Source organism: Nycticebus coucang, chromosome 9 (genome assembly GCF_027406575.1).
Source record: "Nycticebus coucang isolate mNycCou1 chromosome 9, mNycCou1.pri, whole genome shotgun sequence".
In the NCBI taxonomy this organism is placed as follows: domain Eukaryota; kingdom Metazoa; phylum Chordata; class Mammalia; order Primates; family Lorisidae; genus Nycticebus; species Nycticebus coucang.
Genome location: NC_069788.1, coordinates 127,652,907 through 127,666,761, shown reverse-complemented (window position 1 = coordinate 127,666,761; position 13,855 = coordinate 127,652,907). Strand labels below are relative to the sequence as shown.

The window sequence follows — 13,855 nt, the reverse complement described above, 5'->3', positions numbered from 1 at the left end:
TGTCAGTTCTCCACTGCTTCTGTCCTCCTCCTGGGGTCCAAAAGTCTCTCTCTGACTCTCTGTGTCCCCAAAGGGTTGTTTCTGGGAAGATTCAACCAGCCAGAGGTGCCTGGAGTCTTCTCTCCCCAGTCTCACAGGGCCCAGTTGCAAGGAAGCTGTTACTCAACCGCCTCTTGCTCCTCCCCTCTGATATTTGCATATTTTGAATCAGACAAAAGCTTGATAACTAGGATCTATAGAGAACTCAAATTAATCCACATGAAAAAAGCCAACAATCACATATATCACTGGGCAAGAGACATGAATAGAACCTTCTCTAAAGAAGACAGATGAATGGAAAACACGAAAAAATGCTCATTATCCATAATTGTTAGAGAAATGCAAATCAAAACCACCCTGAGATACCATATAACCCCGGCAAGAATGGCCCATATCACAAATTCTCAAAACCATAGATGCTGGCGTGGATGTGGAGAGAAGGGAACACTTTTACACTGCTGGTGGGACTGCAACCTAATACAACCTTTTTGGAAGGAAGTATGGAGAACCCTCAGAGCACTCAAGCTAGACCTCCCATTTGACCCTGCAATCCCATTACTGGGCATCTACCCAGAAGGAAAAAATTCTTTTTATCATAATGACACTTGCACTACACTATTTATTGCAGCTCAATTTACAATTGCCAAAATGTGGAAACAGCCACAGGAATGGATTAAGAAGCTGTGGTATATGTACACCAGGTAATCCCACCAGGAATGGATTAAGAAGCTGCGGTATATGTACACCATGGAATACTATTTAGCCATTAAAAGAATGGAGACTTTACATCCTTTGTATTAAGCTGGGTGGAAGTGGAACACATTATTCTTAGTAAAGCATCACAATAATGGAGAAGCAGGAATACTATGTATTCCATTTCGATACGAGGACAATTAATGACCTAGCACATAGTGGAGGGTGGAGGAAGGGGAGAGCAGACAGAGAGAGAAGGAGGGAGGGGTGTGGGGGAAAGGAAAAACAGAGAGTGGGAAAGAGGGAGGGGGGTGGGGTCTCCGTGTGTGAAACACCTTTTGGGGACAAGACATGATTGTAAGAGGGACTTTACCTAACAAATGCAATCAGTGTAATCTGGTTTCTTGTACCCTCAATGAAATCCCAACAATAGAAAAAAAATGACAAAAAAAGAAAAAAAAATTAGTTCCTTACCATATGCTTTGTAGGGTAGATTGAATGAGGGAATATATGTAAAGTGTTTACAACTGCACGTGGCACTACAGTAATGACTTCAAAAGTGTTAGCTATTGTATTACTAGAAGAGATGACTGAACAGACATTAGCTACCATGTTGACATTAATTCAAAATATTCAAAATGAAAATGTCTCCTAGGTTAAAAAATATTCATACTTATTCATGAAAATCATGGAAGAATAATAACTCTATAAGGAAAAAAAGAAACTAAATAAATTTGAAGTGCTGATGTGAGGGCAAAACAATTTGTTTACTTTTTTTTTTTTTTTTGTAGAGACAGAGTCTCACTTTATGGCCCTCGGTAGAGTGCTGTGGCCTCACACAGCTCACAGCAACCTCCAACTCCTGGGCTTAAGCGATTCTCTTGCCTCAGCCTCCCGAGTAGCTGGGACTACAGGCGCCCGCCACAACGCCCGGCTATTTTTTGATTGCAGTTCGGCCAGGGCCAGGTTTGAACCCGCCACCCTCGGTATATGGAGCCGGCGCCTTACCGACTGAGCCACAGGCGCCGCCCACAATTTGTTCACTTTTTAACATGATGAGTCTAAGAGACCTCAAGTAAGTAAATGAACAACTATGAGCTTAGGATACACACCCACACAACTTCTACCTGTGACAGCCCAGTGTCAAAGTACATAAGACACTTTAAAGTACATCCCTAAGACATGGCAATATTAACAAGCCAATCACACCTCTTGGATTCTGGAATTATTATGAATGTCTGTGACGTGTCAAAATATTTTTTAAATTTTCATTTCATCTACAAAAATGCCCTACAAAATATCAAAGGAATGTTTTCTGTGAGTGAAACTACAACAGGAATCCATCATTTCAGAGACTGCTATTACAGGAGTAAGACACATCTGAGGCCCCGCTACAAATATAAATAACACAGACAGGAAAAGGTAGGTGATTATCATGCCAGTACCATTTAGTTAGCTCTGCACTGCTGATAATTTAAAACACATTCCACATATTTTGTTGGTTCTTACCTAAAAGAATTGCCATAGGAATGAGATGACCCTCCAGTGTGCCCGAGACGGTAGGCATTTCTCTGCTTGGACTGAACACATACTTCTGATCTCCACAAGGCAGTGTAGTGGTGGAGTGCTTCCTTTTAGAATCCATTTTCACAGGTTTTGCTGCATAAAAGTCAGTTTGTGTTCTTATTGACTTGACTTTAGTGCCTGCAAAAATTGGTAACGGTAGATAATTTAAAATACTGTTTGAATTACCTACTAGCCAGCCATCTAGAAATAGAGCTATTCTTCACAGAAGGCTGTCACTCTATATAATAAGGTCACAGGGCCCCCAAACAGAAGTACCACACAGACCCGAGTTGTCTCACTTGCAACTCATGTGTCATATTCTGAAAGTCACTGTGAACAACACACAAAGGAGTGACTATGGCTTGGTCAAACAAAACATTATTTATAAAGCAAACGGCTCACGTGCAGGCGATAGTTTGCCAGCCACTGAATAGGTGCATTACTTGTGTAGCTACTATGACAAAATAAATACAGTGACTGGAAAAAAGTGTTGAATAAAGATTTTGAAGAATATTCAGACAGTATGTTTTAGCTCATTAAATTTTTTCCCATAGATACAAAAAGTTAATGATCTTTTTTAAGAAGTGGATGTTTTTCATTTTCTTATCACACCTTTACAATAATATAATTCTAAATAACCAGCTTTATGTTTTGAAATTATGTGCACACAATCTAAATCTATGCTTACTTGAACCATACAGAAGTTAGTATCATTATACAGTAGTGTCTCCTTACCCATGTTGTCACTTTCCAAGTCTCAGTAACCTATAGTCAACCACAGTTAGAAAATATTATATGGAAAATTCCAGAAAAAAATAATTCATAAAGTTTTAAATTGTGCACAGTTCTAAGCAATATGATGAGACCTCACGCCATCTCACTCTGTGCTGCCCAGAACGTGAGCCATCCCTTTGTCCCCTGTATCCACATTGTATATGTTACCTGTCCTTGAGTCACTCAGTTGCCATCAGTTATCAAATCAAAAAACATGGTGCCTGCAGGGTTTGGTACTACCCACAGTTTCAAGTATCCTCTGGGGGTCCTGTAATGTATGCCCCACAGATAAAGAAGACTACTATACATTTTTCCTGCTTTTATGAAAAAGATACATATAATTATATCCTAAATCTTAAAAAATTGATTACATGTCTCTTGTGTCTTTGGTGCAGGATAAATCTCTATGGGATCCAAGAAAAGTCAAAATGCAAAGGAAAAGAGACTGAAATATTTTCTAAATAATTTCCTGACGTTGCAGTTTTACTTTTAACACATAAATGTTTTTATGCATCTAGATTTTATTAAATATGGTTTTCTTTTATAATTCTGAGAAGCAAAATTTTAGTATCACAGATATCTGTATTTTTTCATCCTGTTCTCTGATATTCATCCTGTTGAATGAATATTTTTCTTGAATGTTTACTTAAAATAATCATTCAGCACTGAATATGTGTTAGGCATTAGTTCCAAACACAAGAATATGGAGGTGAATAAGCCAAGGGTACTCATGGAGCTCATAGTCTAGTAAGGACTAATAAATAAACCAAACAGGACTAAACCAAATAAATAAAAATATAATAAGTACTGAAAAGTGCTATGAAGAACAAGAAGGCAGGGCAAGGAGACAAAATGGAAAAACAGACCTCCTTAGACATCTCTGAGGAGCTAACATGTTAAGATCAGAACTGAAAGAACTTAGTGAGCCACACATGCGTCTGAAGAAAGAGCTCTCCAGATGGAGGACACAGCAGGTACCAGGGCCCTGGGGTAAGCATAAGTCCATAGGCTCTCAATCGCTTCTATCATTAAAACGATTATGGAATAAAGTTGTTTTTAGATTTGAAAGTATTTTAAAACCTCAAATGATTTTTTGCAAAGGCTTTCAAAACCCCAAATATGAGTTAACAGCAAAGCTCTAGGAAGTAAGAGGAAACATTAAGACAAATGTTACCCATAAGCTATACATTTTACTAAAATAACACCAGTAAAATTTTTTTTAATTTTTAAATTTACTTCCTTTTTAATTATTGTGGGTACACAGTAGTTGAATAACATCTGTAAAATTTCTACATAACCTCACACCCTATATGATCCCCCAACTGTTAGGAAGAAAAGGGAACTAAAGTAACTGCCAAAGCTACAAGTTCTAGAAAGGAGAGAAAAAGGAAAATGGCTTGCTATCCAGTAGTTATCACCTACCACCAAAACTGCTTACTATTAACGCACAAGCTGAAAAACTTTAAAACGTCATGTAACTTGGGTCTTTCTACCCTCAATGAATCCCCAACAATAAAAAATAATAATAGTAATTTAAAAAAATGTAACCAAAGTCAACAGAGTCGATATTTAACTAAGAGATATATTTATATGTACAATGCCACGAAATGGCAGATACCAGTCAAAACATGCAGTGATAAACAAAGATGTTTTTTTGTTTGTTTTTGTTTTTTAATTTTTTATTGTTGGGGATTCATTGAGGGTACTATAAGCCGGTTACACTGATTGCAATTGTTAGGTAAAGTCCCTCTTGCAATCATGTCTTGCCCCCATAAAGTGTGACACACACCAAGGCCCCACCCACCCCCCCGTCCCTCTTTCTGCTTTTCCTCCCCCCCCATTAACCTTAATTGTCATTAATTGTCCTCATATCAAAATTGAGTACATAGGATTCACAAAGATGTTTTGAATTGTGCACACAAGCAACAAAAAAGTTTTCATATTTGCTACCTAAGGCCCTTGGAGAACAAACAAAATTATGAAAATGCTCATAAATACTTTTACAACAATAAACAGCGTATGGCTGATCTTTCTGTCCTTAAGAACATGATGGACCAAGATCTGCAAAGAGATGTCTACTTTCCCTAGATTAGATTGTTTTAGATTCATCATTTTCTAAACAAACGTTTTACGATCCTTTATCTGAAGAGACCACTTGCTCTTATATTCTTCCCCCCCTTATTCTTATCTTGTGCCCTTATGTTTAAATTCTGGCCTATTTCTCCCTCTCTCTCATAGAAGCAATTATTTTTCTATCTGTAAGCATTGTATAATTTGAAGTGTATTTGTAAGTAATAAATAAAAAACAAATAAAAGAAAACTTTACATATTAAACTGATACCATTAAAACATGAGATTAAACACAAAACATGCGATTCTTTACCTTTAACTTGCTCTATTACTTTTGGTCTCAGTGGTCTGGATTTAGGAGATGGAGAATTAAATCTGAGATATGGTCCTTTTTTAAGAGTGCTGCGGTGACCCTGATAAACTGGTTTTCCATACACTTGTAACACATAATCTTCATCTTGTATCACTGTGGTTGCTTTCAAAAGCCCCTATATATACAAAGGTACACAACTCACCGTGAAAATCGTTATCAAACACTTCATTTTTCCCAAAGTGCCTTTTGCTACCTTAAGTACTATATTATAATGACAGCTCAGAAAAATCCTGTTTTAGACAGCCCTTAAATTCTATATAAGAGTTTTAAAAGCATGAAATTTAAATATAAAAATTATCTACCTAAGAAACATGAAAGTTCATTACTAAGTTAATTATTTTTGGTACCAAAAAGTATTTAAACACATTTTATATGTTTACTATATTCAAGTATGATAAAGACACAATAACTCTAGCCTTTAAATAACTTTATGCATTTGTGATCCTAGCTTCAACCACAAACCAAATGCCACAGAAAGGTAACATTTATTGAACAGCTAGTGAGTGCCAAGCATTAAATTACTTTACTAATCTGTTCGAGAATCCATATTTGGCTTTAAAAAAGTTGCAGCCTACTTAGAGCAGTCAAAAAGATTCCCTCCATACCTTGTTTCATATAAACTAGGCATTAAACATATGCAATATTTGTTAAACTAAAAACTAAGCAAAATATATATACACACAGACACAGTGTATACCTAGAAAGATGAAACACAATTTGCAATACCATGAACTAGCAGGGGTATCCAACCTTTTTTCTTTTCTGCTACACACTAAAAAAATAAGAGTTGCTTTGGGCCACACATGAAATACAGAAACACTAACGAAAGCTGATGAGCAAAAGAAAAGGTCTGTGCCTGACACCACAGATAAGCAAAACAGTCCTCAGATAATCTGCATGCAGCCCATGGACTGCAGGTTGGACACTGCTGATACTAGGGAATCTAGTTTTTTGGACTAAAGTGTCTCTAGATACACCTGCTATAACCATAATACTATGATACCAGCTGTGAGATCTCTGAAGGAAGGAACTATATATTTTTTTATGCAGTGCTTTTTACATTATGGATCCAAAACCCTAAATACCTAAATATCAATAATGTAAAGATACTTTACATTTGTATAGTCCTTCCTATTTTTAAAATATCTGAATATTTACTTCGTTATTTATATACTAAAGGAATAATCAATTACACTGCAATATTTACATCACAAACCAGCTTAGAATCTTACTTCTTTTCTCTCTTTTTGCAAATTTGAAGGAGGCACGCTCTTCACAGGTGGATTTCTAAAATGCTCTTCTATTTGTTTTTGAGGATATTTCTTTGGAAATATATATTTGTTTACAGTTTTATCTGGTACGTTGGTTTTAAGGTCTTTACTCAAATTCTGAGTTTTCTTAGTCCTTTGAGTCTTCTGATCAAATCTCTTTTGTTCATAATCTTTTCTTGCCAATTCATCCTTAGCATAATAACCAAAGTTAAAATTACTTAAAATCTATCCAAATAATAACGCTTTCACATGAGAAAGTATTAGAATTTATTTTTTGCCGTCATGTATAGTTCAGCCATTTTAAATGCTTTAAAAATGAAGAACTGTATACACAAATGTATACAGCTGACATGTATACACAAATTTTCTGGAAGAATAAATAAAAAACTCAAAAGACTGGTATCTTTTGAAGCAGGGAAGCAAGGGGAAAGAGAAATAGGAGTGGTAGGGACTGAAGGGCAATTTGCCATTACAAACCGTTTTACACTTTTTAATGTTTGAACCACACGAGTAACAGTTAAAACTGAATTAAAAAATAAGTTAAAAAAAAGAAAATTTTATAATAAAACTCTGAGAAAAAATCTATAAGTTAAAATTACTTAGAGATTTAAACAAACACACTTTACAGGGAATTCATGGTAACAGAGGCACATCTTGCTAGCTGGCTACGGAGCCAAAGTAAACTCCAAGTCTTCCGACTCCTAGTTTACTTTTTATTCTGGTACATCATATAGTGGTTAACATAAATCCTTCAAAACTGCACTACAGATGTATATACTTACGCAATATAGTTTAAATATATATGTCTGTGATTATTGCTGTGGAAACAGAATGATTTCACCGTGCCAAAGCATGTCTTACATCCAGGAAAAAAGCACTTTGTACCCCAAGATAAAATAATGAGATATGATCTCCAGTTCTACTTACTTGAACATATAAAACTTTTAAGAATTTCCTTAAAATTACTTAAAAGTGGCTGGGCGCAGTGCCAGATTCATGCCTGTCATCCTAGCACTCTGGGAGGCTGAGGGGGTTAGACTACTTGAGTTCAGGAGTTTAAGGCCAGCTTGAGCAAGATTGAGACCCTATCTCTACTAAAAATACAAAACATAGGACAGCACCCATAGCTCGGTCAGCAGGGCGCCGGCCACATACATAGAAGGTGGCGGGTTCGAACCTGGCCCAGGCCAGCTAAACAACTGCAACAATAACAAAAAAAAAAAAAAAAATAGCAAGGCACTGGGGCAGGCACCTGTAGTTCAAGCTACTTGGAAAGCTGAGGCAAGAGAATCACTTAAGCCCAAGAGTTTAAGGTTGCTGTCAGCTGTGACATCATAGCATTCTACCCAGGGCAACATAGTGAGACTCTGTCTCCAAAAAAAAAAAAAAAGTTTACTGAAAAGTAACTCCCAGAGCACTCTGGGAGGCCAAGGCAGGTAGACTGCTTGAGCTCATGAGTTCAAGACCAGCCTGAGTAAAAAACCAAGACCCTGTCTATTAAAAATAGAAAAACTGAGGCAAGAGGGTCTCTTGAACCCAAGAGTCTGAGGTTTCTGTGAACTATGACACCACAGGACTCTCCCCGGGGCGACAACTTGAGACTCTGTCTCAAAAAAAAAAAAAGGTAACTCCCAGACTTTTGCAATGCTGATGTCTGATGATAAAGATGTACCATGACCTCTGTGGATCTGAAAACTGACTTTCAAAAACTTAGTAACTTTGTAAATCTAGTGGGGCTATTTTTACTTTGGGAACCCAATGCTTCTAAATCTGTTACCTTAAAATATCCTTGCAAATGTAGCTCTTTTCTTTTCTAAATGCTTTTGTTAAATTTTCTTCTAAAGTATGTCTTTTTTTTTTTTTTTGAGACAGTCTCATTTTGTCACCCTTGGTAGAGTGCCATGGCATCATTGCTCACAGCAACCTCAAACTCTTGGGCTCCAGCAATTCTCTTGCCTCAGCCACTGAGTAGCTGGGACTACAGGTGCCTGCCACAACACCGGGCTATTTTTTTTTTTTTAGCAGGCCCAGGCCAGATTCGAACCCACCAGCCCCAGTGCATGTGGCTGGCACCCTAACCCTACTAAGCTATGGGCATCCAGCCTAAAGTACTTCCATTTTAGTTGTCCAACAATTTGCCAAATAAGAGCCATGATATAAAGTACTTGTTAAATAAAACTAAACTTTTTAATATAAACCATGACAGAGTAAAATTAAGAATTATAAGTGGACTTTTACATAAGTACATTTCTTTATTACAGAAGTATTTCATAACAAAGTGTGATATTTATAAATTGGAATCAATGTTACCTTCTAAGAATTCACTTGATTTTCAGCTTTTCCCAAGACATACCTGAATCTCTTCAGAAATAGTTTTAATCCATTCATCTACCGTCTTTCTGATCCTAATCTTTTCCGACGTCTCTCTACAAAAGAGAAAAAGGAATCTCCTGAAATGAGTACTAATGATCTGAGAACAGGACTGGGATCAGATCTAACTCTTCTCTACTCTTTAATCTACTGTGTAGCCCAATATCCTTCATCTGAAAAGGAAAAACCAATGGTATTAATATTAGTTTTCCTCAAATGTTTGAAGGATAAGTGTTTGAAAAACACATGTGGACCCCAGAAGACAGGTACCAAGATGAAAAAAATTAAAAGGAAAATGTCCATCAGTAAAAACTACCATATATACACCTATCCAAATTCTAGCCTTACAAGAAGTTCCATATCTTCCAGGGCAATAAAGAAACTTCTCTAAATTTTAAAACCCACTAAGCAAAGTGAAGTGCTTAGGAAAAACATTAAGAAAGTAGAAATGGCAGTTTCCTGTCTTACCTGTTGGTAGACAAAGCATTGATAAATGAGTACATGGCAGCTCCATCTTTTGCCCGAATAATAGCTTCCAGATTTTCTTCAAGTACTTTTTTATTGTTTTGTATGCCTCTCAAAGTCTTCTCAGCATCTTTCAATACAGATTTTGTCGTATTGGTTGTTTGAAGCTTAACACAATTCTGTTGAAAATTCTGTGGAGATTCTTTTGGCTTAAAAGAAAAAGGGCCAAAAAGTCACTGTGTAAAGCCCACTTTGATTATTTTAATCCAAACAAGAGCTATTACCATTGTTAGGGCCATACAATATGCCAGTATATTCTAAGGACTCAATTTGCCAAATTGAAGAGTTACAAAATAATACTTGGTGATTAAGGGGTTTTTATTTCCTATTTAGGAGTACTAATGTGAGTGTTAAATAAAATAGAGGTATGAAACTCAGAGCAATGCTATACAGTCCAATAGCCAATAAAAGCACTAACTGATGAAGAAATCTAAAACAGAACAGGAACAAGCTGGCCGTAGGTATTCTAGGTGTGTAGGGCAGACACTGTGGACTGGGTAATGAGGGCCATTCACAGACCTTCGTCCTCCACTCCAACAGAAACTGGAAAGCCAGAGATGGCCACAAGGCTCAGTTCTGGCCAAGGACCAATAAGCAGAAGCATTTGGGAAGAGCACCTTGAAAAGTTGTGTAAGTGGAAAACACTTGGATAATGTGTCTTTTTCGGTGCTTTCATCTTCATCCTTGCTCCTAATTTCTATATTCATAATTTTTGTATTCCTTCATAATTTTTACCTTTACCAATCATCAATTTTAACATCATTCCCACTTTACCTGGACCATGCCATTTGCTTCTTTCCTCTTTTGACCAAAATCATGAAGAACATCATCAGACTTCTGCATGGTCACTTTAGCTGTTCCCAGCTCTTCACAGAAAGGAAATCTTTGAGAAGGCAGAGTTGCAATGCTATAGATGATTAGAAACAGTGTTTCCTAAATTGTTCTAAATTCAGTAAACATCTGATTATACAAATCTTTGATACGGTCTTAGTTACACATTACTACATAGTATCCTATTAAAATTGTACAGGAGCTTATCAGTTGTATGATTAAACACATGAAACACTTAGCACAAGAAACAAAATTAATCTAACCAGAAAGGTTAGGCAAAGAGCAGAAACACATTTTACTTTCAAGAAACTAACATTCTGGCTCGGTGCCCATAGCTCAGTGGTTAGGGTATCAGGCGGGCCTGCTAAACGACAATGACAACTATAACAAAAAAACAGCCAGGCGTTGTGGCAGGTACCTATAGTCCCAGCTACTAGAGAAGCTCAGGAAAGAGAATTTCTTAAGCCCAAGAGTTTGAGGTTGCTGTGAGCTATGATGCCATAGCACTCTATCAAGGGCAACATAGTGAAACTCTGTCTCAAAAAAAAAAAAAACAGAAAGAAAGAAAGAAAAAGAAAAAGAAACTTTCAAAAATACAGATTGGTAGAGAAAAATCATCAAAATCAATTTTTTCATAACTTTGGAAATTAAAGAAAGGCTTGCAATGGTTCAAAGAGCATTTATTCATGAAAAATAGCCAATTCAGAGTAACAATGGCAAGCTTTATAAAAACTGTTTTAACTTGACCCATTCTCAAGATCCTTTCCCCAATTCTATGCCAACAGTTTCATAACCACTAAAAACAGTAAAGTAGTTTGGAGGAAAATCAGACCAAAGTCTCATTCATAAAGTTTGTCTTTATTTGATCTGACTCAGAGGTAGTCAATGAGAAATACTATCCCCAGTGCATTTTTGAAAAACAGTGGCAATTCTGGCTCAGCGCCCATAGCACAGTGGTTATGGCACAGACCACATACACCAAGGCTGGCAGGTTCGAACCCGGCCTGGGCCAAGTAAACAACAATGGCAACTTCAACAAAAAAATTGCCAGGTATTGTGGCGGGTGCCTGTAGTCCCAGCTATTTGGGAGGCTGAGGCAAGAGAATCACTTAAGCCCAAGCATTGGAGGTTGCTTTGAGCTCTGACATCACAGCACTCTATAAAGGGTAGAAAATGAGACTCTGTCTCAAAAAAACAAAAAAAGAAGAAACAGCAGAAGATATTAACAAATGGAAGAATATACCATGCTCATGGCTGGGAAGAATCAACATTATTAAAACGTCTGTATTTCCCAAAGCAATCTACAGATTCAATGCCATCCCTATAAAAATACCAACATTGCACTTTTAATACTTAGAAAAACGATTCAGGGGAAGATAGCTGACTGGAGCCAGCTTTCAACAGAAGCTCCCATCCAGAGGGATATATAGTGGCCTAAAAGAACCCAATAAAGCTGAAGGTCGGCAGCTAAGCTCAGAGAGAAGATTGATAACTGCACATCATCCCTGCTCAGGCAAGCTGCGACTCCAAGGAAGCAAATTTCGGTACAAAACCCATCATCACAAAGAAGACAAAGAGTCCGTACCCTTCCCCAACAGAGTGGCTTGCTGTGTGATCTCCACAAGGGAACAACAAACAGAAGACCTCTGGTCTCACCCCACGGGAGAGAGTCACAGAAGGTTTGGACTCTTTCTCCAGAGAGACCCTGCTCTGAGCCTGGGCATTCTCTTGCCCATGATAAAAGTTGAAAAAATACTTTCCCTGCCATCGCCTGCCAGTCTGAAAGCCCACTCCTTGCGGAGACCAGAGTGTCTGCGGCTCCTTGCTAGGGCTGGGCGTTGCATGAGCAGCAGCAGCACAGCTGTGCTGAAACTGTGACTCAAGTAGAAGTAGAGAGAGGTGCAGTGGGGAGGGTGACTGGCCGGAGGCTGTGGAAGTGTGTATCAGTGTCAGGTGGAGGTACGGGAAGAGGTACCTGCCACGCAGCAGCAGCAATAATAGAGTGATCCCACCAGGGTCAAATTTTGGAGAGACAACTCCCCATTTCTGGGAAGTGCCAGAGGGAGCCAGACCTTGCCCTGCAGGGGTACCAGAAGAGCAGTGTAGCTGGGGCAGAGGCATAGTCTCTGAGGGAGAAAAATATTCACTGCATTGTTAACTGCTGGCTTGGAACAAACTCGGGTGGAATACTCCCTAATTGGCCTGGCTGAGGAGGCATTGATTCCCCATTTGATGCTGGCAGGTGCAAATTTCTGGCACATTTGCTCATTGGAGGGAACTGGGCACAGCCTTATGGGGTTAAGATTGACTGGGCGTGGAGGAGATGCAAGGTGGGGAAGGAGGCACCAGCCCGTCTGGACTAACTCTTTTGAACAGCGGCCCTTTCTGACTCCATGGAGCACCAGAGTGAGTCACACTTGAGCTGCCAGTGGACCCCTGCTATCTAATTACTGGAGACCTCTGAACTCACCCACTTGATCAGTGATAGTGCTGACGGGGACAATTGGTTTGGAACTCCTGACCTGGGCTGGCCACACAGGAACCCTCCAAGGTTGAGCCCTGGTTGTGTTGTTGTGGGAGGGTCTGATTCTCCTCTTCCAGTTGTTGCCCGTGAGGGGCAGGGTGTCTTAGTTGCTTGTATTTCTCCCGAGCTGAGATTTCAGCCCAAAGTCATTGATTCACTAGAATTGGATAGAGGCTGGCTGAATACAAGACAGAGACACGTAGTCCCATCACACCAAGCAGGTTCCCAGAGTCTCGGGCTGCAGGACCGAACGGGACCTTTGTAAAGCTGCAGGAGAACAGCCATGGTCACCAGTCCCAGCTCTTCGGTAAAGGGCTGTTAACTAAAACTCCAGGACCCCTCAATCCAATTTCATCTTAGCAGCTTCTCTAGCCAAACTGTGAAAAATAATCATGGGGTGGAATCAACGGGAAAAATCTGGCAACATGAATAATCAGAGTAGATCAGGTCCCCAAAGGAATGACAAAGGAGACACAACAGAAGATGCCACTCCTAAACACATGGCTGAGATGTCAGAAAAAGAGTTCAGAATATGGAGGGCAAATAAGATTAATAAAATGGAAGTAAAGTTAGAATTAGAAATTAAAAGAGTAGTTCAAAAGTTGTCTCAAGAAATCAATGAACTCAAGGCAGCACCTGTAGCTCAGTGAGAAGGGCGCTGGCCCCACATACCGAGGGTGGCAGGTTCAAACTCGGCCCAGCCAAACTGTGACAACAACAAAAAATAGTCGGGCGTTGTGGCAGGTACCTGTAGTCCCAGCTACTTGGGAGGCCAAAGCAAGAGCTAAGCCAAGAGCTGGAGGTTGCTGTGAGCTGTGA

The 13,855-nt window shown here is 38.8% G+C and overlaps 1 protein-coding gene across 3 annotated transcripts in view; it reads right to left on the bottom strand.

Annotated features, from left to right (window-relative positions):
* The window catches only part of KIAA0586 (KIAA0586 ortholog), a 156,821-nt gene that overhangs the window by 103,537 nt on the left and 39,429 nt on the right, over positions 1-13,855 (bottom strand). For all 3 annotated transcript variants that reach the window (XM_053602348.1, XM_053602347.1, XM_053602349.1), the window contains 6 exons: positions 10,456-10,588; positions 9,625-9,830; positions 9,140-9,212; positions 6,748-6,975; positions 5,456-5,630; positions 2,242-2,436 (listed from right to left, as the gene is read on the bottom strand). In XM_053602348.1, coding sequence (XP_053458323.1) covers positions 2,242-2,436; positions 5,456-5,630; positions 6,748-6,975; positions 9,140-9,212; positions 9,625-9,830; positions 10,456-10,588 — 1,010 coding nt within the window. The remainder of the gene's footprint in view (positions 1-2,241; positions 2,437-5,455; positions 5,631-6,747; positions 6,976-9,139; positions 9,213-9,624; positions 9,831-10,455; positions 10,589-13,855) is intronic.